General features: G+C 39.3%; 1 protein-coding gene across 7 annotated transcripts in view; it reads left to right on the top strand.

Annotated features, from left to right (window-relative positions):
• The window catches only part of OSBPL1A (oxysterol binding protein like 1A), a 246,851-nt gene that overhangs the window by 121,497 nt on the left and 102,498 nt on the right, over positions 1 to 22,856 (top strand). For all 7 annotated transcript variants that reach the window (XR_006707209.1, XM_045456885.1, XM_045456886.1 and 4 more), the window contains one exon: positions 19,057 to 19,219. Coding sequence is in view for 2 of the 7 variants with exons in the window: in XM_045456885.1 (XP_045312841.1) it covers positions 19,057 to 19,219 (163 nt within the window). In the remaining 5 variants the exon portion in view is untranslated. The remainder of the gene's footprint in view (positions 1 to 19,056; positions 19,220 to 22,856) is intronic.

The following is a 22,856-nucleotide window of genomic DNA, read 5'->3' as shown; positions in this document are numbered from 1 at the left end:
ATCTGTCCTTTTGTGCCTGGTTTATCTCACTCAGCATAATGCCTTCATCCATGTTGTAGCAGGTGTCAGAAATTTCTTCCTCTTTAAGGCTGAATAGTATTCCATTGTAAGCATACACACATTTTCCTTAGTCATTCATCCATCGATGTTACATTTGTGTTGATTCCACCTTTTGTCTGTGTGAACGAACAGTGCTGCTGTGAACATGAGCGTACAAATATCTTTTTCTGTGTCTACTTTCAATGCTTTTGGTTATGTACTCAGAAGAGGAATTCCTGGACCCTATGCTAGTTCCCTTTTTTTTGAGGACTTGCCATAGTGTTTTTCATAGTGGCTACCCCATTTAACATTCCTACCAGCAGTGCATAAGTATATTAATCTTTCTATATCCTATCCAGCACTTGTTATTTTGTCTTGCCATTGTTTTGTTATGGTAGCCATCCTAATGGGTGTGAAATGTGGAAAAACATTTTTTAATAAGTAGAGTTAATCACTTTTTTATCCAAATGTCAACCTCAGGGTTGACAGACGGTCTCTTCTTACATTGCCCCACACTAGCCGTGCAAGGCCATGATTTTCCCTTATTTTCAAAACCAGAAGTTGCCCTGTTGAAGTGTAGTGGAGGGCACATAGCCCCAAGTCTCCCTGGTTTGCTCTTTTCCCTTCTTTCCCTCGTTAGTGAAAATGCAGCTGCACAAAGCATGGGTAATTCTCAGGGTTTCCATGGATTTAAGACTAGGTGTAGGTCTAAATATCCATATTCTACCTTTATTTTCACTATCTTTCTGTATTCTAGATACCAGATGTTGCCTTGCTGTTGTATTTTGAAGGGTCATTGCTTAATTGAGAAGAATTTTGTCTACCGAGTTAGCATAGGAAGATGGAAAGATATATTTGAATCACCACAGATATAAAATATGAAACCAGGAAATTGATATACTTGAGAAAAGTCAAGCCTATCTTCATTCGTACATGGGAACTAATAAAATATCAAAGCTAGAAAGTAATTAACCTGGGCATTAGAATTGAACAGGGAATTTAACATATTCTGTAATGAAATTATTTGATCTTTAGCCATATTTAGGAGCACAAACTTTCTGTAAATCTTGAAGTCAAAGTAAAATTTTAAAAACTAGGGAGAAAATTGGGGAAAATGTAAACACAAAGCCATCAAAAGGATCTTAGAGGCCCTCGAATTTTCCTCCATTTGCAAGAATCCTCTCTTTACCTAGATAGTCATTTTATGCGCTTGTGAAACTGCCATCAATGGATATACAGGCAGTGTACTCCAATACTTCCAGGCTTGGAGCCCGAGTCCCACAGACCTGGGCTTGAATACCAGCTCTGTCACTTAATAGTTGGCTGATCTCAAGCAGGTCACGTAATCTCAATAAGCTTGAGTTTCTTCATTGTTAATAATACCTACCTCACAGGATTGTGGGAGGATTATATGAAATAGTATGCTAGGTATTTATCATAACACCTGACATATGGTAAACATACCTAGATGTTGGCTCCTGCTCTTCCTGCTGATACTACTATTATACGGGAGTTTTTTCCTTACGACCACCCGTTCCCCTGTGGTAAAGCTAAAAGTAAAAGAAGGTTCAACCTTACATTAAGGTGAAACTTTTTCCATTTTTCTTTTAATTCACGTCTGTGCTCTGCAACATCACAAAAACTTAATGTTTCCTCTCCTGGGACGATACCTCAGCTATTTGGAGCAACTAGTAAATTATACAAACATCCACAGGTTCCTTCAACTGTTACTACAATGTCGGGCTTTCCAGATCGTTTTCTTACTCTGCAGTGATCTCTCTCAGGTTTTTTCTAAAAATGCGTCCTCCAGAAGTGAAGCCAGTGTTCCACATGAAGTTTGAGTGCAGAGCATGGCACTTCGCATTGGCTTTCCGTTCTGCTGGAGGAAGAGTCTTGATTGCTACGGTGTCCCGCAAAGTCCCATGGGAAGGGCCCTGCTCCCCTACCTCATGGCCTCTCATGTGCTTCACTCCACAACCCCAGCTTTGTTCTGAGGACAGTGGCCTCCTTCTGTCCCACAGACTAGGAGCCTTTACCCCCTCAGAACGTTCACTCTTCCCTTTCCTGGAACACACTTCTCCCAGGTCCTTGCCTGGTTCTCTCCCTCAGCTTTGTCAGCCTTTAACTCAGTGGCACCTGATCACTGAGTTCTCTGGCCATCGTGTCTCCCAGGACTGGCTTCCCCCTTCCCAGCTTTATTTTTGCTTTCAGTGTTTTCCACCATCTAACAGACATTTCTAGCTGTTTCCTCCCAGTAGACTGTAAGTTCTCTGAGTGCAGGGAGTTTGGTCTATATTGTTCGTTGCTGATCCTCTGAAGCTTGGCATGCCTGGCATGGTGTAGGTGGTGATGAGTATTTATTGCATGAGAAGCATAATGACTCCCCTTTGATTAGTAGTTGTATCATAATGGGTGACGGCCATTAAGGAGGGCCCTTGTGGGGATGAGCCCTGGCTGTTGTAGGTAAGTGATGAATCACTGGGTTCTACTCCTGACACCAACACTACACTATATGTTAACTCATTTGAATCTAAATTCAATAAAAAAGAAGTTGTATTGTACTGGGCTTGGAAGGGCCATGCGGGCACCAGTTCACAGTCATGGGTCAATTTTTAAAAATTTTGAAGACAAAAGTAATTTAAGTGCTGCACTCAAAGAAGGGAAAATAAGCCACATTCACTGTTTTAAGACTCTAAGGATTTTCACATTACTTTGGTTGTTTAATCAATATTTTATTTTACATACGGTTTTATGTGTGCAGAAGATTTTTTCTGTAAAATCCAATATAGGTTTTTAATTTTTTTTTTCTTTTTTCCACGTTTTTATTTATTTTTGGGACAGAGAGAGACAGAGCATGAATGGGGGAGGGGCAGAGAGAGAGGGAGACACAGAATCGGAAACAGGCTCCAGGCTCTGAGCCATCAGCCCAGAGCCCGACGCGCGGGGCTCGAACTCACGGACCGCGAGATCGTGACCTGGCTGAAGTCGGACGCTTAACCGACTGCGCCACCCAGGCGCCCCCCAATATAGGTTTTTAAAATAAGAATACTTGTCCTTTAACTGTATCTTTTTTTTTTTAAGTTTATTTACTTATTTTGAGAGAGAGTGCACGCAGGGGAGGGGCAGAGAGAGAGAGGGAGAGACAGAATCCCAAGCAGGCTCTCAGCACAGAAGCTGACACAGGGCTTCAGCTCACAAACCGTGAGATCATGACCTGAGCCAAGACCAAGAGTTGGACGCTTAACCAACTGAGCCACCCAGATGCCCCTCTTTAACTATACCTTAACAGAGCTCTCCAAGTAGTGAGCTTCAGATGAATAATCCTTTCCACTTAGAATGGGCAGACCCCCAAACCAGGTGGCTGATCTCTTCTGTTTGCCATACAAAGATTGTATTCTGTTTGTGCCATGACTTGCAAAACTTGGGAAGCACTGCTTTAATTAAAATGCTTTCTTCAGATGGAATTAGAACCTACTGAATTGTGATCTTGGCATATTTTAGTCTCCCCCCCCCCCCCAGGTTAAGAACTGCAAAACACTTGTTAAAACAATGAAATATCAAAATTCTGTAATAACAAAGTTAAAGTTACCGTCTTTCTGGACTTAACACTGTTCCCACATAGACCGAACTGAAGGCGTTAGAAAAGTAAGAGTTGGAAATCAGGGTATAGCTGTCTAGTGGAATGGGCATCAGGAACAGAAAAGCTGCTTACGCTTGCAACAACATGAGTGATTCTGAAAAACGTTGTACTTAGTGAAAGAAGCCAGACACAAAAGAGTGTGTCGTACATGACTCCATTTATTTGAAATCAAGAACAGACAAACCTAAAGAAAGCATGGTTATGGAGATGAGAGCGGTGGTTGCTGGGGGTGGGGAGAACAGCAGGAGAGTGACAGTAAAGGAGCACAGGAGAATTTGGGGCAGACGGTGGGAGTAGAAATATTCTGTATCTTTGTAATGGTGCTGGTGACATGGGGTATAGATTTGTGAACATTCATTGAACTATACTCTTAAAATGGACTTTATTGTATGCAAATTTTAAAAATTCATTTAAAAAATGAGATTTGGTAGGTGTTACTTCTGCTATGTATAACTTTTTGTAGTTATTTTCATCAGAACTACCAACTACAGAATCTTTGAATAACTTTTGAAAATCAGATTTGTTTAGATTACCATAAAACTTCCCTGCTTTTAAAAATGATTGTTTATACCTCTGGTGGCACATCTTGAAAAAAGAAATTTATTTCAAGGATACATAAAATATATAAATCTGTGGTGAGTGGTTATATAAGAGTAAGCTATTTTTAGGTAGAAGCTTTGCAACCATAATGAGACAAGAATGTGCTTAACAGAGTCTCAGTTGGGGTTTTCATTCTGGATGCCTCCGGAAGCCCTGTGTTCTGCACTGTTTGAGAGTACCTGCAAACATTTTGTGTTTAATGCAAAGCCAGTGTTTGCAAATTTGATGCAAACATCAGTTCTTGAGTAGAAATATCTAAAGGTATTTTTCTAATTATGAAGTTATGAGAGATATGGAAGATATGCAGTAGTGTACAGAAAGCTATCTTCTGTTGATGATGGAGAGAAATATAAAAACCAGAACCCAGCAACCACTGGTGGGGTTTTGGTGGGTCTTAGTTTAGGGGTATTGGCGAACACACAAATGCAGTATACATGACTAATACTGACGTTGTTTTCAGTAGCATCAGTGAATATTTTTCTTTTATAGACATACTCTTTGAAAATATGTTCGCATAAGAAATGTATTATTTTAAGTCCCATTATCAGTATTGAGTGGTCTTTTTACTAGGCCCTTACTCTTGATAAATATGATCATTTTTTACAGTTTTATTGAGGTATAACTTCTACACAGTACTACGCATATTTAAAGTGTAACTCAGTTTAATGGATGTTTACAGTAGTGAAACCATCATGCCAATCAAGATAAAGAATGCTTACTTCCAGAAGTTTCTTCCTGCCTTTTGTAATACCTCCCACTTTCCCACCTACCCCAGTACAAGAGACTATTGATTAGCTTTCTACCACTACAGATCAGTAGGCATTTTCTAGAATTTTACATAAATGGAATCATACAGTTTGTACTTTTTTGGAGGTGTAGGAGGTTGGCTTCTTTAACTCAGCCTAATTATTTTGAGATTCATCTATGTTGTTGCATGTATCAATAGTTGGTTACTTTTTATTGCTGAGTAGTATCGCATTTCACCATGTACCAGGATTTTTTTTTCACCTGTTGCCAGACATATGGATTGTTTCTAGTTTTTGGCTATTGTAAATAAAGTTGTTAGCATTTGTGTATAAGTCTTTGTGTGGACATAATGTTTCATTTCATTTAGGTAAATACCTAGAAATAAGTAGAATAGCCAGGTCATATGGGAAATTAATGTTTGTGGGACTTCTTTTTTGATTAAAAAAAAAACTGAGGTAGAATTTATATAACATAAAAATATCTATTTTGAGTGTGTAATTCAGTGGCATTTGGCAAGTCACAGTGTTGTGCAACCATCACTCTGTCTACTTTCAAAATATTTTCATCACTTCAAAAGAGAACCTTGTACTTACTAGGCAGTCACTCTGCATCCTCTGAAAATGATTAATCTGTTTTGTCCGTATGGATTTGCTTGTTTTGAACATTTCACATAAATGAATTATACAATATTTGAACTTTTGGTGTCTAGCTTTTCACTTACAACACTGTTTTCAATTTTCATGCCCACTGTAGCATGTATCAGTGCTTTGTTCTTTTTATGGCTGAATAGTTTTCCATTGTATGTATGTAACACATTTTATGTATTCATCCATTTGTTTATGGACATTAGGGTTGCTTCCAGCTTTTGACTGTTGTGAATAGTGCTGCTTTTAACATTTTTGTACAGGTATTTGTTTGAAAATGTTTCAGTTCTTTTGGATATATACCTAAGACTGAATTTCCTGGGTCATACGGCAGTAGTCTGTTGAGCGTTTTGAGGTGCCACCAAACTTTTCCACAGCACCTGTACCATGTTACATCCCCACAGGAGTGCACGTTTCATTTTCTCCACGTCCTTGTCAACACTTGTTATTTTCTTTAAAAAAAAAAAAAAAACTATAGCCATCCTAGTAAGTATAAAGTGATATCTCAGGGCACTTGTCTCAGTCAGTAGAGCATGTGACTCTTGATCTCAGGGTTGTTAGTTCAAGCCCCAGGTTGAGCAGGGAGCCTACTTAAAAATTAATTACTTAAAGTGATACCTCCTGGTAATAATTTGCATTCCTCTAATGACTGAAGGGGTTGAACATCTTTTCATATACTTGTTGGCCATTTGTATGTTTAGAGAAATGTCTGTTCAAGTCCTTTGCCCTTTTGTATTATTTTTTTTTAAGTTTGTTTATTTGAGAGAGAGTTGAGCAATGGAGGGGCATAGAAAAAGAATCTCCACACTGTCAGCGCAGAGCCCAGTGCGGGGCTTGAGCCCACAAACATGAGATCATGACTTGAGACAAAGTCAAGAGTCAGACGCTTAATCAACTGAGCCACCCAGGCACACCCCCTGTGCCCATTTTTAAATTGGGTTGTCATTCTGTTGCTGAGTTAGATGAGTTCCTTATACAGTCTAGATACAGGTCCTTTACTGAATAAGTGGTTTCTCCCAGTCTCTTACTTGCCTTTCATTTTCTTAACATTATGTTTTGAAAAGCAAAAGTTTTGATATTGATGATATCCAAGCTTCTTATATATATAAGAATATATAATAATAATACGTGTGTGTGTATCTTTGTATGACCTATATAAAAAAGTCTTTGCCAAGCCCATAGTTGCTAAGATTTTCTCCTATGTTTTCTTCCAAAAGTGTTCGAGTTTTAATTTTACATTTGGATCTATAATCCATTAAGAGTTAGATTTTGTTTTTGTTCTCATTTTGATACATGGAGAGAAACTAGACTCCTAAATACAGATATCCTTGTTATTGTTAAGATGACTGGTCTCCCCAAATTGATTTATAGAGTCAAAATAATCCCAGGAAGAATTCCAGTAGGGTTTCTTGTTTTCTTTTGTTTTTTTGTTAGAAATTGACAAACTGATTCTAAAATTTATGTAGAAATGTAAAGGACCTAGTATAGCTAAACCAATTTTGAAAGAGAACAAAATTATAAGATTAAGACTACCTGATTTGAACACTTACTATAAAGTTATAATAATTGAGAGAATGATATTGATGAAAGAGTAGGCACACAGATGAATGCAACAGATCAGAGATTCCAGAAATGATCTCCACACATATCTGATTAACTAAGTCTTGATAAAGGTGTCAAGGCAATTCAGTGGAGGAAAGGATTACATTTTGCTTTGTGGTTGATGTTGACTTTTGTGTATCAATCTTACATCCAGCAACCTCACTTCTTATATCTAAATCTAGATTCTCTGACATTTCTATTCAGACATCCATATCTTTTGAAAACATTTTTTCTCAGTTCTATCTTTAGTTTTTTGGCTAAATGTGTTACTAGGGCTTCACAAACGTTGAAAAGAACTTGTGATGGGCATTCTTATTCCTTATTTTAAGAGGAATGCTTTTAATATTTTAACATGGAATAAGATGTTTGCTCTAAGTTTTTTTGGTAGACTTTTTCAGGGTTTTTTTTTTTTTATATTGAAGTTTCCTTCTCATGTATTTATATATATTTATGTGTGTGTGTGTATATGTATGTACAGGCATACACACATAATTGTAATTTTCTTAAAACTTAGTTTTTTAGTTGGTTTACTTTTATTGAATCATTTTCTGTATATGTATATATATATGTAATATGCTTGTATGTTAATTACAAACGTAGAAATCTGTTAATATAATCATGTAAGATTGTTTTGATAGATTCTAAAAATTGAGCTCACCTTAAATTCCAGGAAAAAGTACCCACCTTAGTTGGGATGTATTTCCTCTTTATGCGTAATTTAGCATACTAATATTTTGCTTATAATTTTTTAATCTATTTTGCTGATTAGTCTGTATTTTTTTAATTTTCCTATTCACATTGTGGTATCAAATTTATCAGAATCTATTAAAATTTATGGTCAAAATAACTCCATCAATGTATTACACTTATACATAGTTTTTCCGTAAGACATTTTAAATTCATTATTTACCATTGAGAATATATCTTTGGTACATTTACCCTTTAGAGGTTCATAACAAAACGTAGTTCTTGTGGTTCATTATTCAAACATCATTTAGCCAAAACATGTTCAAAGCATCTGTAGTTTTCCATAGGGCAAATATCTCACACTAAATTGTTTTTTTATATCTTCATCCAGTCTTTTTGTCTGTGTACCTTATAGCAATATTTTCTGACAAAGGAATGTATCTTTTTTCATCATACTGTTTTCTATTTTAGACTTTTTTGTAGTTTGAGAGTAGTGTTTCCCCAAGTGATTTGTAGGGTTTTGGTTTTTGTTTTTGTTTTTTTTGTCTTTTCTGAAACACCTTAAAGGAGTTTCTAAAGATTTTATTACATTTAGTGAAGAAATGTAAAGAATAAAGCTCTGGACTGAAAGTCACATGACTTTAAATATCACTGAAAAGACTGCAGGAGGTTTGTCTTCACCCTGTGGAAGCTCGGGTGTAAAATGTTAAGTCAAATGTCTTGGCTTCACATGCTCATTAGTTTATATCTCAGGGCATAATAACAGCACATAAATAATAGGTGGCTGTGTTGTATACATCTTCTGGAAAACTGGCTTATTGTCATCGGATTATGCACAATAGGTTTTCACCAGGTGTAGCAAACAACGCACTGGTGGTAGAAGCCTGTGCCATTTTCTGCCGGCTCACTTTCCATAATTAGCATTATCTTTACTCTGAAGTTCCTTTGCAGAAGCCTTTATTAAAATGGGTGTATTTTGTGGATTAATACTGTCCGTGAATCTTCCTAACCAACTCTCATAGTCTGTAGTACAGCACAGTGTCCTGAAGGCGAGTGCTTCTGTCAGTCTCTGAGCGGTACTTGCTACTCTTCCCTGAACGTTACTGGGTGGCCTGCACTTAGCCTTGACCATGTGGCACGTGGACCATGTGAGCGCACTGTTGTCAGTCTGTATCTCTCTCTCTATATATCATATCGGTGTATGTAATATTTTGTTTAATGTTTTTGACAAATGTGGAAGATTTTCTATTTCGTGGGTACACATACCTTTGGAGACTATCCAAAGGCAATAAGGAGCTACTGAAAAGCTTTAAGGAAGGAGTAATGCTGGATTTGCATTTTTAATTTTTTTTTTAATGTTTTTATTTATTTTTGAGAGAGACCACGCATGAGCAGGGAAGGGGCAGAGAGAGGGGGAGACACAGAGTCTGAAGCAGGCTCTAGGCTCTGAGCTCTCAGCACAGAGCCCAACATGGGGCAGGGCCCGAAGTCATGAACGTCGAGATCATGACCTGAGCCAAAGTTGGACGTTCAACCGACTGAGCCACCCAGGCACCCCTGGATATGCATTTTTAATATAACAGCTGGGTATGAAGTGTCTTTTTCTCACACTAGACCATAATGTTTCCATGGATTAATCAATCTCTTACTTTACTTTGTATTCCTAGCATTTACTTTGAAAGAGTAGTAGGCGTTCAATAAAATTTTGTAACTGAAAGGAAATTCTCCTAAATTAGTAATTCTTATCCAGGAGCCACATCAGAATAATCTGTAGTGCTTTGAAAAAAAACATTACATCTATTAATGTTAGTGTTAGCATTCAAGAAAACTCTAAACCTCGTAACATGAGCTTAAATAAGTTGGAGATTCTTTTTTCCACCTTAAAGGAGACAGGAGGTGGGCAGTCTGGGCCTGGTATAGCAGTTTCAGATGTTAAGGGCTATTCCATATATCTGATTTTATGGTCAGCAGGAAGGAACAAAGGGCAAAAATAGGAGTATGCCCTTCCTTGTAAGGAGATCTGGTGAATTCTTCATAATACTTTCCTTCTTTGTGGGCAGAATGTAGTCATATTGCCCTAGCTGACAGAATGAGAAATAATCTTTTAGCTGGAGGGCAGTATAGCCAGCTAACAAATTGGGATTCTCCCACAGATAGTGGGAGAAATTATCAATTTCTGTAACAATACACAGGCCTCGTTCATTCCTGGAAGTCTTGAGTCAACAGGGCTAGGCTAAAACTAGGCCTTCTAATTTAAAAAAAGGGAAAACCAAACAGATCCTATAGCTGAACCAGATCTACTCTTCATGACGGAGAACCTTGGCTCTAAGCCAGGTTTTGAAGAGAACAGATCTACTAATTCTTGGAATGAGAAATCTTTCTCCTGGAGGGTATGGAGTCAGCCAGATTTCTAACGTAAAATGCCATTTTACAGGGATCTAATCCCTGATGGGGGTCCAAGGAATAGTCTTTTTTTTTTTTATTTTTTTTTATAGATAATTTTTTTTTCAACGTTTATTTATTTTTGGGACAGAGACAGAGCATGAATGGGGGAGGGGCAGAGAGAGAGGGAGACACAGAATCGGAAACAGGCTCCAGGCTCTGAGCCATCAGCCCAGAGCCTGACGCGGGGCTCGAACTCACGGACCGCGAGATCGTGACCTGGCTGAAGTCGGACGCTTAACCGACTGCGCCACCCAGGCGCCTCCAAGGAATAGTCTGAACAAATGTTTTGCTGTAGTCTGTGTGCACACCCTGTCCCCATTTTCTTGGTCCACCAAACTGGTAACCTTTACTTTCCTGGCCACCTCCCCCTCACCCATTTCCCTAAAGCGAGACCTCTGCTTCTAAGACTCATGATCATGTATTTCCATCAACAGTGTTACTGGGCCACATCTTGGATTGGAAAGCTTGTGGGATTTGGAGTTAAAAGATCTTGGTTCCAGTTCTTCCTCTGCTAACCTTTGGCAAAGAACTTAAACCTTATGATCTTCACTTTATGCAATACACACACATTCATATTCCTCATAGAGTTGTTAGGATTTAATGAACTAATAGTATGTAAAAGTGACTTTTAAACTGTAAATTGCTATACATATACTTTATGGGTAGTGGATATAAAATTAGCCCTATGTATACAAATGCTTAAGAAATTGTCCTTTTTTTTTTTTTTTTTTTTTTTTTTTTGCTAGATAAACTCATACTGAAGTTAAGAATAATGAGATTTTTAGGGACATTTTTGCTCAGTTATTACTTTCTTGGTAAACATTGAAATATCATAAATACTAGTTGAAGAGATCTTTTCCAAAAAAGTTATTTTGCATTGCTTCAGTGCCTCCTCTACCTCTCCTGTTACTATACATCTTGGTGTTTATTCATTTAAAAATATTGTTGTGATACTTATTTTTAAGCATGTTCCAGGAATCATTCTGGTCAGTAGGGAATACAGTTATGAACAGATATTTGATAGAGAGTTAAAAAGCCATGCGTGATTAAAAAACTACTTTAAAATAATTAAATACTTTTCAGAATCTTTATTAAATAGGCTGATTTAGAATTTTGCCATTTGTATATAACCTACACTGATTTATTACATTACATTGAAAGTTGTTTGAAGTGTGTTTAATATATACCATTAACATGGCAATTTAGCATTCTCTTCTGTGCATGATACATAAAAATCTCTTGAAACTTTTAATACATTATAATGCAAAATATTATATATTAGAAATTATGCATTGAAGTATGCATAGTACTTATAGGAATATAATCCTGTAAGTGCTACTTCTAGAATATAAAGTATACATGCTTGTGGAAATTTTAATTTAATGTAGATATATCTTAGAGTCATTGTCAAGTGATTCAACTTTACAATTGAAAGTGAAAAGTATTTGAGATCACTTGTACCAAATTATTTTAAATGCCAAAACCATTGAAGAAGGCAGTGGAATAAATATGTATTGAATCTACTATTGGTAGTACATTGTAGAAGTGAATTGTTCCACATTTATATCGTTGGTATATACTACTAATCTCTCATTGATTTTATTTCTTTGGGAAATAAAAATCAGCCTGATAGAATAATTATGAAATATTCTGAGTTCATATTCTTGCCACCTTGCTTTTAAAACCCCCCATTTTCTTTTACCAAATATTTCTTTAGTGCCTATTTATTGGGCTCTGTCCTACATGTAGGCATAGCCAGTTATCCCCTCAAATTCCTCCTTAATTTAAATGTCTGAAGATACAGTTGGAAGTAATTGACTTTAACAGATTATTAACAGCTTAACAACCTCCATTGAGGTCATTTTACTTAAAATATGTCAGTAAGTCAACAACCATATATAGGCCCTCATCTTATTTCTTGAGGCAGAACCTAAGAACAGAGAGGCACAGAGGAAATTCCCATTGGGATTTCTTTTCCTCTTGTCTCGAGCCAGGTTGAGGAAGATGGCAATGCCAGTAAGAAAGGGACATTTTTTAATGGTGCCAAGAGCCAGTGAGCATTGACTGTAAATGACAGGAAGAGCAACAGCTGCCCTGTTTGGAGTTGACGAGGTTAGTGTGACTGAGGCTTTGGACAGCCTTGGAATGATCTCATTTTTCAGGGCAGATTCTCTTGTGTATAGTGTTAAGAGACTAGAGGCTTCTTACTACATAACATGCTGGGATCTGTAAGTCAATGACCTCTTCATTTCTTTTTCTCTTTATCTCGCATATGCATTGAGACAAAAGCAGTTAGGAGAAAAGTTTATTACCCATACCTACGCAGCTAAATCTGTGCCCATTTCTACTGCCTTTCCTCCTGCAACTAAGGGTGGACTTTCTGTGCCCCAACAAAGGCCAACTGTATACTTGTGGATTAGATCTCCTCCTTTTTTGTTTTTTTTTTAAATGTTTATTTTTGAGAGAGAGAGACAGACTGCAAGTGGTGGTGGAGGGGGGGGCGGGGGATGGGCTGGGCAGAGACAGAGGGAGACACAGAAACTGAAGCAGGCTCCAGGCTCTGAGCTGTCAGCACAGAGCCTGATGCGGGGCTTGAACTCACAAACCGTGAGATCATGACCTGAGCCAAAGTCAGTCTCCTTTTTAGCAACCTCAAGAACATCATTCCAGCAATTCTCTCCTCTCATTCTCACATTGATTTCCCCCTCTCTATTGAATCTTTACCATCAATGTAGAGACATGCTGGGGGCACCTGGGTGGCTCATCGGTTAAGCATCTGACTCTTGGTTTCAGCTCAGGTCATGATCTCAGAGTTCATGGGTTCAAGCCCCACATTGGGCTCTGTGCTGACAGTGTGAGCCTGCTTGGGATTCTCTCTCTCCCTCTCTTACTCTGCCCTTCCCCCACTCGCATGTGCACATGTGCTCTCTCAAAATGTGTTTTCTGTAGTAAAGCATTATTGACTCTCATAGCCCCTTCCAGCAATTGCCCTAGTTGTCTCTTTCCCTTTTTAGCAAAATTTTGGGCTGTACTCTGTTTCCTTCTCTCATTTTTCATGACCCACTCCACTCAGATCTTTGCTTTAGTACTCTCTGAGTGCTCCGCTGCAAATGCCCGTGACAAATTCACCAGTGATCTCCTCACCAAATACAGAGGTCTTTTCCTAGTTCCCATGTTATTTAGCATTGGTGGTTGACATAGTTTATCACTTAACTCCTCTTTGAAGTACTTCTCCGAAGCTTACAGGACACCACACACTCCTACTTTTCTTTCTGTCTCTCTTCCTCTCTCTCTCTCTCTCTCTCTTTTTTTTTTTTTTTTTTTTTTGTTTTCTGTGCTGGTTCTTCTATCCTATCAGAAGAAAAGTCCTTGGATGTCTTCCTATTTATACCTCACTTTCTCCTTTAGTGATTGTTTCTACTCTCATAGCTTAAAATACAATCTATTTGCAAATGACTCTCAGAATTCTCTCTCCAGCCTGGACCTCTTCCCTGAACACCAGATTTGATACCAAATTGTCTACTTGACCCCTGCACTTGGCTATCTGACAGCATCTCAGACTTAACCATGTACGAAACAGAGTTCCTGATGGTCTCTGCTCCCTCTGCAGTCTTCCCCGGTTTAGGTAATGATGGCTCTGTCTTTAGCTTAGGCCAAAACTGTGGAGTTTTGATTTCTCTTTTCTTTCATATCCCATAGGCAGCCTATCAGCAAGTCATTTAGGCCTTCCTACAAAGTGTATTCAGGCTATGACTACTTCTCCGCTCTCTTCATTGCTCTTGCCCATCTCCTCTTACCCTGTTGCAGCAGCCCTTTAAGGGATCTTTCTGATTGGACTCTTGACCTCCCCCTGACTCCTTGTTGGCCAGAGAGACTGTATGCAAATGGAAATCAGATGATGTTACTCCTCTGCTCAGAACTCTCCAAAAGCTTCCCATCTCAGCATCAAAGCCAGAGTTCTCCCAGCCATCTGCGAGCTTTAAGCCATCTCTCTTCCCCCACCACAACTGCCTTGCAGAACCTGCCTCATCTCCCTGTTCTCCTGTCAGGTCTCCTTTGGTCACTAAGGCACGTTTGTTTTAAATAAGTGTCTTTTTTTTAGTGGTAGGAAAGACCGAAAAACAAAAAAGGTCTTCAGGAACATGAACATAAGGAAGTGCATTACCCTTGAAAAGCAGTGATGGAATGGCATGGAAGAAGGGCAGTCCATGAAAACTTGAAAATGTGTGTGTAAAGGGGGTGCCTGGCTGGCTCAGTCAGTTAAGCGTCCGACTTCGGCTCAGGTCACCATCTCACGGTTTGTGGGTTCGAGCCCCGTGTCGGGCTCTGTGCTGCCAGTGAGGAGCCTAGAGCCTGCTTCGGATTCTGTGACTCCCCCTGTCTCTACCCCTCCCGTGCCCATGCTCTGTCTCTGTCTCTCAATAATAAACGTTAAAAAAAAAAACTTTTTAAAAAAAATTAAATGTGTGTGTAAAGGTGCTTTGTAAATCTATAAAACAAAGTATGTACTATATGGTCTTGAGGATATATTTTTACACTTGATTGCGCTTTAGATGTGGGATCAAACCTGAATTTTCTTGTACCCTGGAGGTGAGGGTGTGATTCGGCCTGGCTATGGATTCAGAAGTAATGCTGAGGGTCATTCACGTGAAAGAGCTCCATCCTCTTCTACCAAAACAACTCGGTAGACTTGGAGGAGAAGAGCCCTTACCAGCTGTAAAGGAGCAGACTCACTTTAACAGCTACGTGGTCATTGTGGGGAGTCGCCTAAAGTACGTATCTTTAAAAAAGCCTTGAAGTTAGTATAGTGTTGGTTCTATAGCCACAAAATAAAGGTCAATGTAATTCTTTATCTGAGAGATAAAATTAGATGTTTTAAAATCGAAGATCTAGGGCTTCAGAGTTAAGCTAATACATTCTGTGTTGTAGCCACACATCCAATAATAAGAAATAAGGCTAATGCTGTTTAGCTGATGGGAGTGTGGCCAGTTGAAGGTAGCTTACCAGATTGATCGAGGCCAGAATTTCACCTAACCTGTAATTGGATAATTGGACACAGTATTCTGTGAATACTCATCACTTACTCCCCACTTAGTATGCCTTTGCCAAATTTAATTATTGTCTCTGCCTGACTTAACCTCTGTGGAACGTGGGTGAGTAACAAGGCACTTTGTAGAACGAGAGTAGATAAAATGTGCGTGCAATGGGTAGCACGTAACTCTTTAAAACTCTTGATTCTTTAGCCGGCATCTGTTCACTGTTGGTGTGAAGAACACTTTGGAAGTGTTCATTGTGAAATTTCACATGCCAGCATGAAAGAGAGTAAGACAATAGATTGTGTTGCTGTGGTTTGAGAAGACTAGTGGAAAGGCTTGTATTTGCGTTAGTCTGAAGTGATACAGACGTGGAGCATATATATGTTTCTTATTAAGTGTGTGATGGTTCAGTCCTTAAATTATTCCTAATAAAGTCTGATCTTTATGTTCACATTGTGATGTGTTAATTTTTGTTATGGGAAAGTTATAGGGCTGAGGGTATAAATTTTGTATTTCACTTTTATATTTAATTTGAAAAAATCACCATATTCTAGAAATGTTCTAATGTGATTATAAACCCATATGCTGGACTTCACTGATCATGAACTTCCGCTCTGCACTTTATCAATAGTTTTGCACTAATTTTTAAATGCCGGGTTGTCCCCTGGTGTTTCTGAAGGCCCGAGTTGAAATTACATCATTCCAGTGATCTTTCTAATAGGCTGAAAGGTATGGATGGCCATGAAGTATATTCTTAGATACCTCTCTAAAGCAATAAAGAGCTCTTCACTGGTGTAGATCTGCTCTCAGGTGTGGTCAGTGTACATGATGAAAGAACTTGCCCTCTTGTGTGCAATTTTAGAGTGAGGTTTCTTCCTTCAGTGCGGAAGATCCTGTTACTCTTGAAGCAGGTACACGTGCAGCCAGGTCATCAAGGTAAGAGCAGGAGTAGTGGTGCGGGCCTCTTCTCCTGCTTGTGCTTCCCACCCCTTTCCCTGCTGGTAAGAGCAACTGAAAGCATGTGTCCAACCAAATAGCAGAAATGAAGGGATGCATATTTCAGATGGTTAAGGATAAATTGGAGTTTGAATAAGATTCTGTTGAGGGAACACTATATTTGGGGGCCTCGATCATTTATTTTGCCACTATTCTAAAATCTAGATGAGGGGCGCCTGGGTGGCACAGTCGGTTAAGCGTCCGACTTCAGCCAGGTCACGATCTCGCGGTCCGTGAGTTCGAGCCCCGCGCTGGGCTCTGTGCTGACTGCTCAGAGCCTGGAGCCTGTTTCCGATTCTGTGTCTCCCTCTCTCTCTGCCCCTGCCCCGTTCATGCTCTGTCTCTCTCTCTCTCTCTCTCTCTGTTCCAAAAATAAATAAACGTTGAAAAAAAATTAAAAAAAAAAATCTAGATGAATGTAGGTATAAAACTAACATTTGTAACTAGAAGGGTTAGTTGAGTTACTAAGTTTAGTTGATTCATATGTTGAAAGGTTCAGTGTCAACAGCGTATTTGCATTTTGATGTTTCAAAAGCCAAAAAGAAAGGTAAAGCTAAAGGGAATGGATGGGCAGGGGTGAAGGAGCTTGATTCCTCTTCAGAGGTATTTTTGGAATCTACACATACAACAGTGCTGAAAGATCTTTTCCATTTGAAGAGAGGATCATTTTGGACATTATGCTCAATTTTGTAGTCCTTGTTTAAAGATAAATGAATTGTCTAACCCAAGAAATGGTTGGGTTTTTTTGTTTTAGGTTTATTTTGAGGGAGAGAGAGTGCGCATAGGGGAGGGGCAGAGGGAGAGAGAATCTTAAGCACGCTTCAAGCCCAGCATAGAGCCCAACACGGGGCTTGATCTCAGAACCTCAAGATCTATGACCTGAGCCAGATCAAGAGTCAGATGCTTAACTGACTGAGCCATGCAGGAGCTCCCGTTTCATTTTTAAGTTGACTGCAGCCATAATAGTATTTCCTCTGGAGGTAAAATCCAGATTATAGGGACATTTACAAGTATTTTGCAATTTCTTGAAAATCATATAAGTATTTTTTTCAGTTTTTCACATCTTTGTGCATTTATCATTTATTGCTATTTTTATTTCATGATCACAGCTATAATAATAATAATAATCTCATTACCGTAATGATAAACACTTAGGTGCCTGAAGACTGGAACTATTCCCAAGATAATGAAAGCTTTACTCCATTTCAGTTATGAATTTAGCATTTCAGTAAAGCTGTGTTTTTAAGTTCTGTCACTCTCCGCTTGTTGAACCTGATATGTGGCTGTCAGGGACTCAGGGCTACAAAGGACTCTGGAGTCAGAACCAAAGGGAAGGGAGCATGCAAGTGGGTGTCAGGAGGTGAAACGGTGAGATTCAGCAGAGAGTAATTCAGAGAGCAGCGGAGAGGGTTCTGTGGCTCCCAAGACCCAGAGCCAGAACTTCGGACCTGGAGGAGGTTGTAGAGTACCCCCATCTGGTGCTTTTCAAACTGTTGGAACAGCCCCCACTTTGGATGGAGGCCAAAGAAAGCCATAGCGCTCCTGAGTGTACCAGTGTCACCCAGTGCAGCTTTGGAAAACCTCTATTTCCTGTGTTGGGGTTATTTCTGAGATGGGTTCTGCTCTGCCCAAGTTAAAACATACACACACACACACACACACACACACACACACACACACACACACACACAAAGTTTGGAGACTACTGATGGAAGGTTCCACTGTTGTCTAATAATCTAATTTTCAGGCAAGGCAGTTAAAGAACATGAGACTTCTGCGATTGCACAGTGGGTAATGGTAGACCCTTTGGAATAGAAGGTGGGGGAGATTGCTGAATAGTTGTGATTTCTAGAGTTCCAATATCAAGACAGGTGAAACTGTCCACACCAAATCTAGCACCTGCTATTTTACAGGAGGATCAGCTTACTTAAATTTCAGAGGGTATTCGTTAACTGCAAAGGTTGAGATGCTCTTGAATTAGGAAGAATGAATGATCTCATTAAAAGATGAAAAATCAAACCAGGCATTACCTTTTTTTATAATCTTTTTGTTGTTGTTAGTGTACTAAATTCAAGGTAAAATAGGGAACCATAACCAAAATATGGAATTGAAAAATGGAAGTTAAAATGTCATTATGTGGCCACTCATTTCCTTTCATTTGATACTCCAGCTCTTTGAGAAGTAAACTCGAGGATTGTATCTTATACTTTGATGTGGTATACATTTTAATATTTAGAATGGTTTTAATTATTTTAGTCAAAATGGGCTTAATTTCATGATTAATGTCAAGAGAGAGAGAGATACTCTCTGTCTTTTTTAAATTTTATCTGACTTCTAAATTGGCTCACGTTCTTATATTAGAATCTTGATCATTTCAGCCAAATTTGCTAGTCTTAATCTATTTTCATTAGCTAGAGGTGTTGTGAGAAAAGGCCCCACAGGAAGAACAGAATTAGCTTAGTAATTGTGCTCATTCATCCGTGCATGCATATAACACAACTGTTTTCATTTCTGATGTTGTGATGGAACTGGATCAAAAGCAAATAAATTTTACATCCCGTTGAATAAGCGTATGTCTCCTGTCACTGAAGTCTTTTTTTGTGTATCTGTTTTCTTGCAGGTGAGAAATTTTAAATTGGAACAGGAGCAAGAAAAAAACAAGATTTTGTCAGAAGCACTGGAGACTCTGGCCACTGAACACCATGAATTAGAGCGATCTCTGGTTGAAGGCTCACCACCCCACAGCATCCTCAGCGAAGACGAGTTCTATGATGCACTATCAGGTAAGTCTAGAATCCTGCCACCTGTGTTGTGGGTGGTTTGAAGCCCACCACCTGAACGTCTTCTTAGAGATGTCACCTGCAGTGTCCTGGAGAGAGCAGAGGACATGTAGCACCACAGCTCCCCACACAGTTTCTCTTTGGTGTGGGGGTACTGAGGCAGGAGGCTGCAAGTTGGGACTGAGTCCACCAACGTGGATGGAGAGGGAGTGCTGTGAGAACTCAAGAATTTGTTCAGTGACCATTAAATACCTCCTACTTCAGGGTGCTATTCTATGTTTAAGGGTAGAGCAAGGGACAGTTTCTGTCATCAGAGAGTACTCTGAATCCTTAAAGGACAGAGATGAGTATGGTGGTTGTGGTCCAGTATGCTGAGTGCCAAAGAGGGGAAACGGCAGTGTGGCTGGAGCAGAGAAAAGAAGTGCTTAGTTGTGCCTCAGAAATACATGCCAAGATGAGCAGGGACCCCACAGCCTAAATTGGAATCCTGCTTCTTACACCAGCTGGCTGTGTGACCTTGGGCAAGTTCTGTGACCTCTAGTTCTCTGTTCACACATATTTAAAATGGGGATAATTACAGTATCCATTTCATCAGGCCGAGTCAGGATTAAATGAGTTCCTGTGTGTAAACTGTGTTTAGGACCATGCCTGTCATGTCCAAGGTGCTCCAAAAAAGGAGACGTGTGGGGAGGTGGGACTGACTTGGGAGGGGATGTCCCACTAAGTAGTTAGGACCTTTGAGGAATTTGCTTTAGAATTTTTGAGGTGGGGTGCTTGGAGGAGTGGCTGCAGACGAGTGAGGCTGAAACTAACTCTTATTTGAGGAAATCAAGTTATTACAGAATAGGTGGACATACGCAATTACTGGTCTCGTAGAACTTGAGCGTGGAAACGGGAGACCTCCGTGAACAGGGAGTGAAAGGGTCACATTCACAGTAGGAGATTAAAGGAAGTGCAGTGAGAAGTAAGAGAAATGGGAATGAAAGAAGATTGGGTTGAGGAAATGAAAGACAACAGTGTGATCATATAGGACAGGGAAAATGGTTGTTGCTAGGCTTACAGAGAAGAGATTCATTATGTAAGGTAAACAGATTCGTTATTGTGGGAAGTGTGATATAATCAAAAGAATGGGAAAAGTAATTTTAATAGCCAGATTATGGAGTAGAAAAGATGATACTGATGATGATGTTGTCATTTGGATAAGGCATTTGTGAAAGGAGTGACTCATTGGGAAGAGAAAGTGAAGCTAGAATTTGAAGGCAGTGAGATAAGTGATGAGGCAAAGGAAGTATTTAACACAACTGGGGGAAGTGGGGGGTGGGGGGCGGGAATGACATCGGAGCCTGCCAGGATTTTTTCACACCTACCCTGGGCCAAGTCCAGTAGTGTTATCTCCTATATTCCTTCCGTTTGGGGACATCCAAAAGAGAAAGTCACTAGAGGGATCATAGGATTAAGTGCAAAAAGATCTGAATATAAAAGAGCCCAGACACTTGAGCTGCTCATCTTTCCCCCAACCCGCCTCCTCCAGGCTATCATTATTTCTTTTTTTTCTTTTTCTTTTTCTTTTTTTAATTTACATCCAAGTTAGTTAGCATATGGTGCAACAGTGATTTCAGGAGTAGATTCCTTAATGCCCCTTATCCATTTAGCCCATCCCCCCTCCCACACCCCCTCCAGTAACCCTCCGTTCTCCATATTTAAGAGTCTCTTATGTTTTGTCGCCCTCCCTGTTTTTATATTTTTGTTTCCCTTCCCTTATGTTGATGCGTTTTGTATCTTAAAGTCCTCCTATGAGTGAAGTCATATGAAATTTGTCTTTCTCTACTTTCACTTATCATAATACCCTCTAGTTCCATCCACATAGTTGCAAATGGCAAGATTTCATTCTTTTTGATTGCCTAGTAATACTCCATTATATATATATATACCACATCTTTTTTATCCATCATCCAGTGATGGACATTCGGGCTCTTTCCATACTTCGGCTATTGTTGATAATGCTGCTGTAAACATTGGGGTGCATGTGTCCCTTCAAAACAGCATACCTGTATCCCTTGGCTAAATACCTAGCAGTGTAATTACTGGGTCAGAGGGTAGTTCTATTTTAATTTTTTGAGTAACCTCCATACTATTGTCCAGAGTGGCTGCACCAGCTTGCATTCCCACCAGCAGTGCAAAAGAGATTCTCTTTCTCCGCATCCTCGCCAACATCTGTTGTCGCCTGAGTTGTTAATGTTAGCCATTCTGACACGTGAAAGGTGGTATCTCATTGTGGTTTTGATTTGTATTTCCCTGATGATGAGTGATGTTGAGCATTTTTTCATGTGTCAGTTGGCCATCTGGATGTCTTCTTTGGAGAAGTGTCTATTCATGTCTTTTGCCCATTTCTTCATTGGATTATTTGTTTTTTGGGTGTTGAGTTTGATAAGCTCTTCATAGATTTTGGATACTAACCCTTTATCTGATAAGTCGTTTGCAAATATCTTCTTCCATTCTGTCAGTTGCCTTTTAGTTTTACTGGTTTTTCCTTTGCTGTGCAGAAGCTTTTTATTTTGATGAGGTCCCAATAGTTAATTCTTGGTTTTGTTTCCCTTGCCTCCGGAAATGTGTTGAGTAAGATGTTGCTACAGCCAAGATCAAAGAGGTTTTTGCCTGCTTTTCTCCTCGCGGATTTTGATGGCTTCCTGTCTTATATTTAGGTCTTTCACATCCATTTTGAGCTTATTTTTGTGTATGGTGTAAGAAAGTGGTCCAGGTTCATTCTTCTACATGTCTCCAGTTTTCCCAGCGCCACTTGCTTAAGAGACTGTGTTTATTCCATTGGATATTTTTTCCTGCTTTGTCAAAGATGAATTGGCCATACGTTTGTGCGTCCATTTCTGGGTTCTCTATTCTGTTCCAGTGATCTGAGTGTCTGTTTTTGTGCCACAGCTGCTCATCTTTTATGTTTTTTTTAAGAGAGAAAAAATTTAATGTTCATGAAAAAAAATTGTCATAATTCAATATGAAAGTGTGTGCGTTACTCAGTGAAATTTTCCCTTCGTCCCTTATCCTAATGTACAGTCTTCCTTGGAAGTTCTTATAGCCTGATATATTCTCTTCCAGGCCTTTTTAAAGCATTCCCATGTGTATGTGTATGTTTACATACAGCTTTGTTTTGTTTTGTTTTTAATCAGGAATGGAAGTAGCTGTATCATTGTTCTGGAGTTGCATTTTTGTTCTTTTTTTTAATGTTTATTTTGAGAGGGAGGGAGAGAGAGAGAGAGAGCGCGCGCACAAGTTGGGGAGGGGCAGGGAGAGAGAGGAATCCAAAGAATCTAATAGCTTGGAATCTGCTGATAGCTTAGAGCCTGAATCAGGGCTGGATCTCATGAACTCTGAGATCATGACCTGAGCTGAAATCAGGAGTCAGACGCTTAACTGAGCCACCCACATGCCCCTGGATCTGTGTTGTCATGTAACGACATAACTTGGAAATTTTTCCCATCAGTAGTACAACTCTAGCTCATTCTTTTTAAAGGTTGTATAAAAGTCCGTGATATGATTCACCACTGTTTTCTTGATTATTCTCTACTTGATAGACATTTAGCAGCTACTGTCATCTTTCTGCTTCTCAGACATATTTTAAAACTCAAAA

The sequence above is a fragment of the Leopardus geoffroyi genome, chromosome D3 (genome assembly GCF_018350155.1).
Source record: "Leopardus geoffroyi isolate Oge1 chromosome D3, O.geoffroyi_Oge1_pat1.0, whole genome shotgun sequence".
NCBI lineage: Eukaryota > Metazoa > Chordata > Mammalia > Carnivora > Felidae > Leopardus > Leopardus geoffroyi.
The sequence above is the reverse complement of the archived record's forward strand: the minus strand, read 5'-3'. Positions and strand labels throughout refer to the sequence as shown.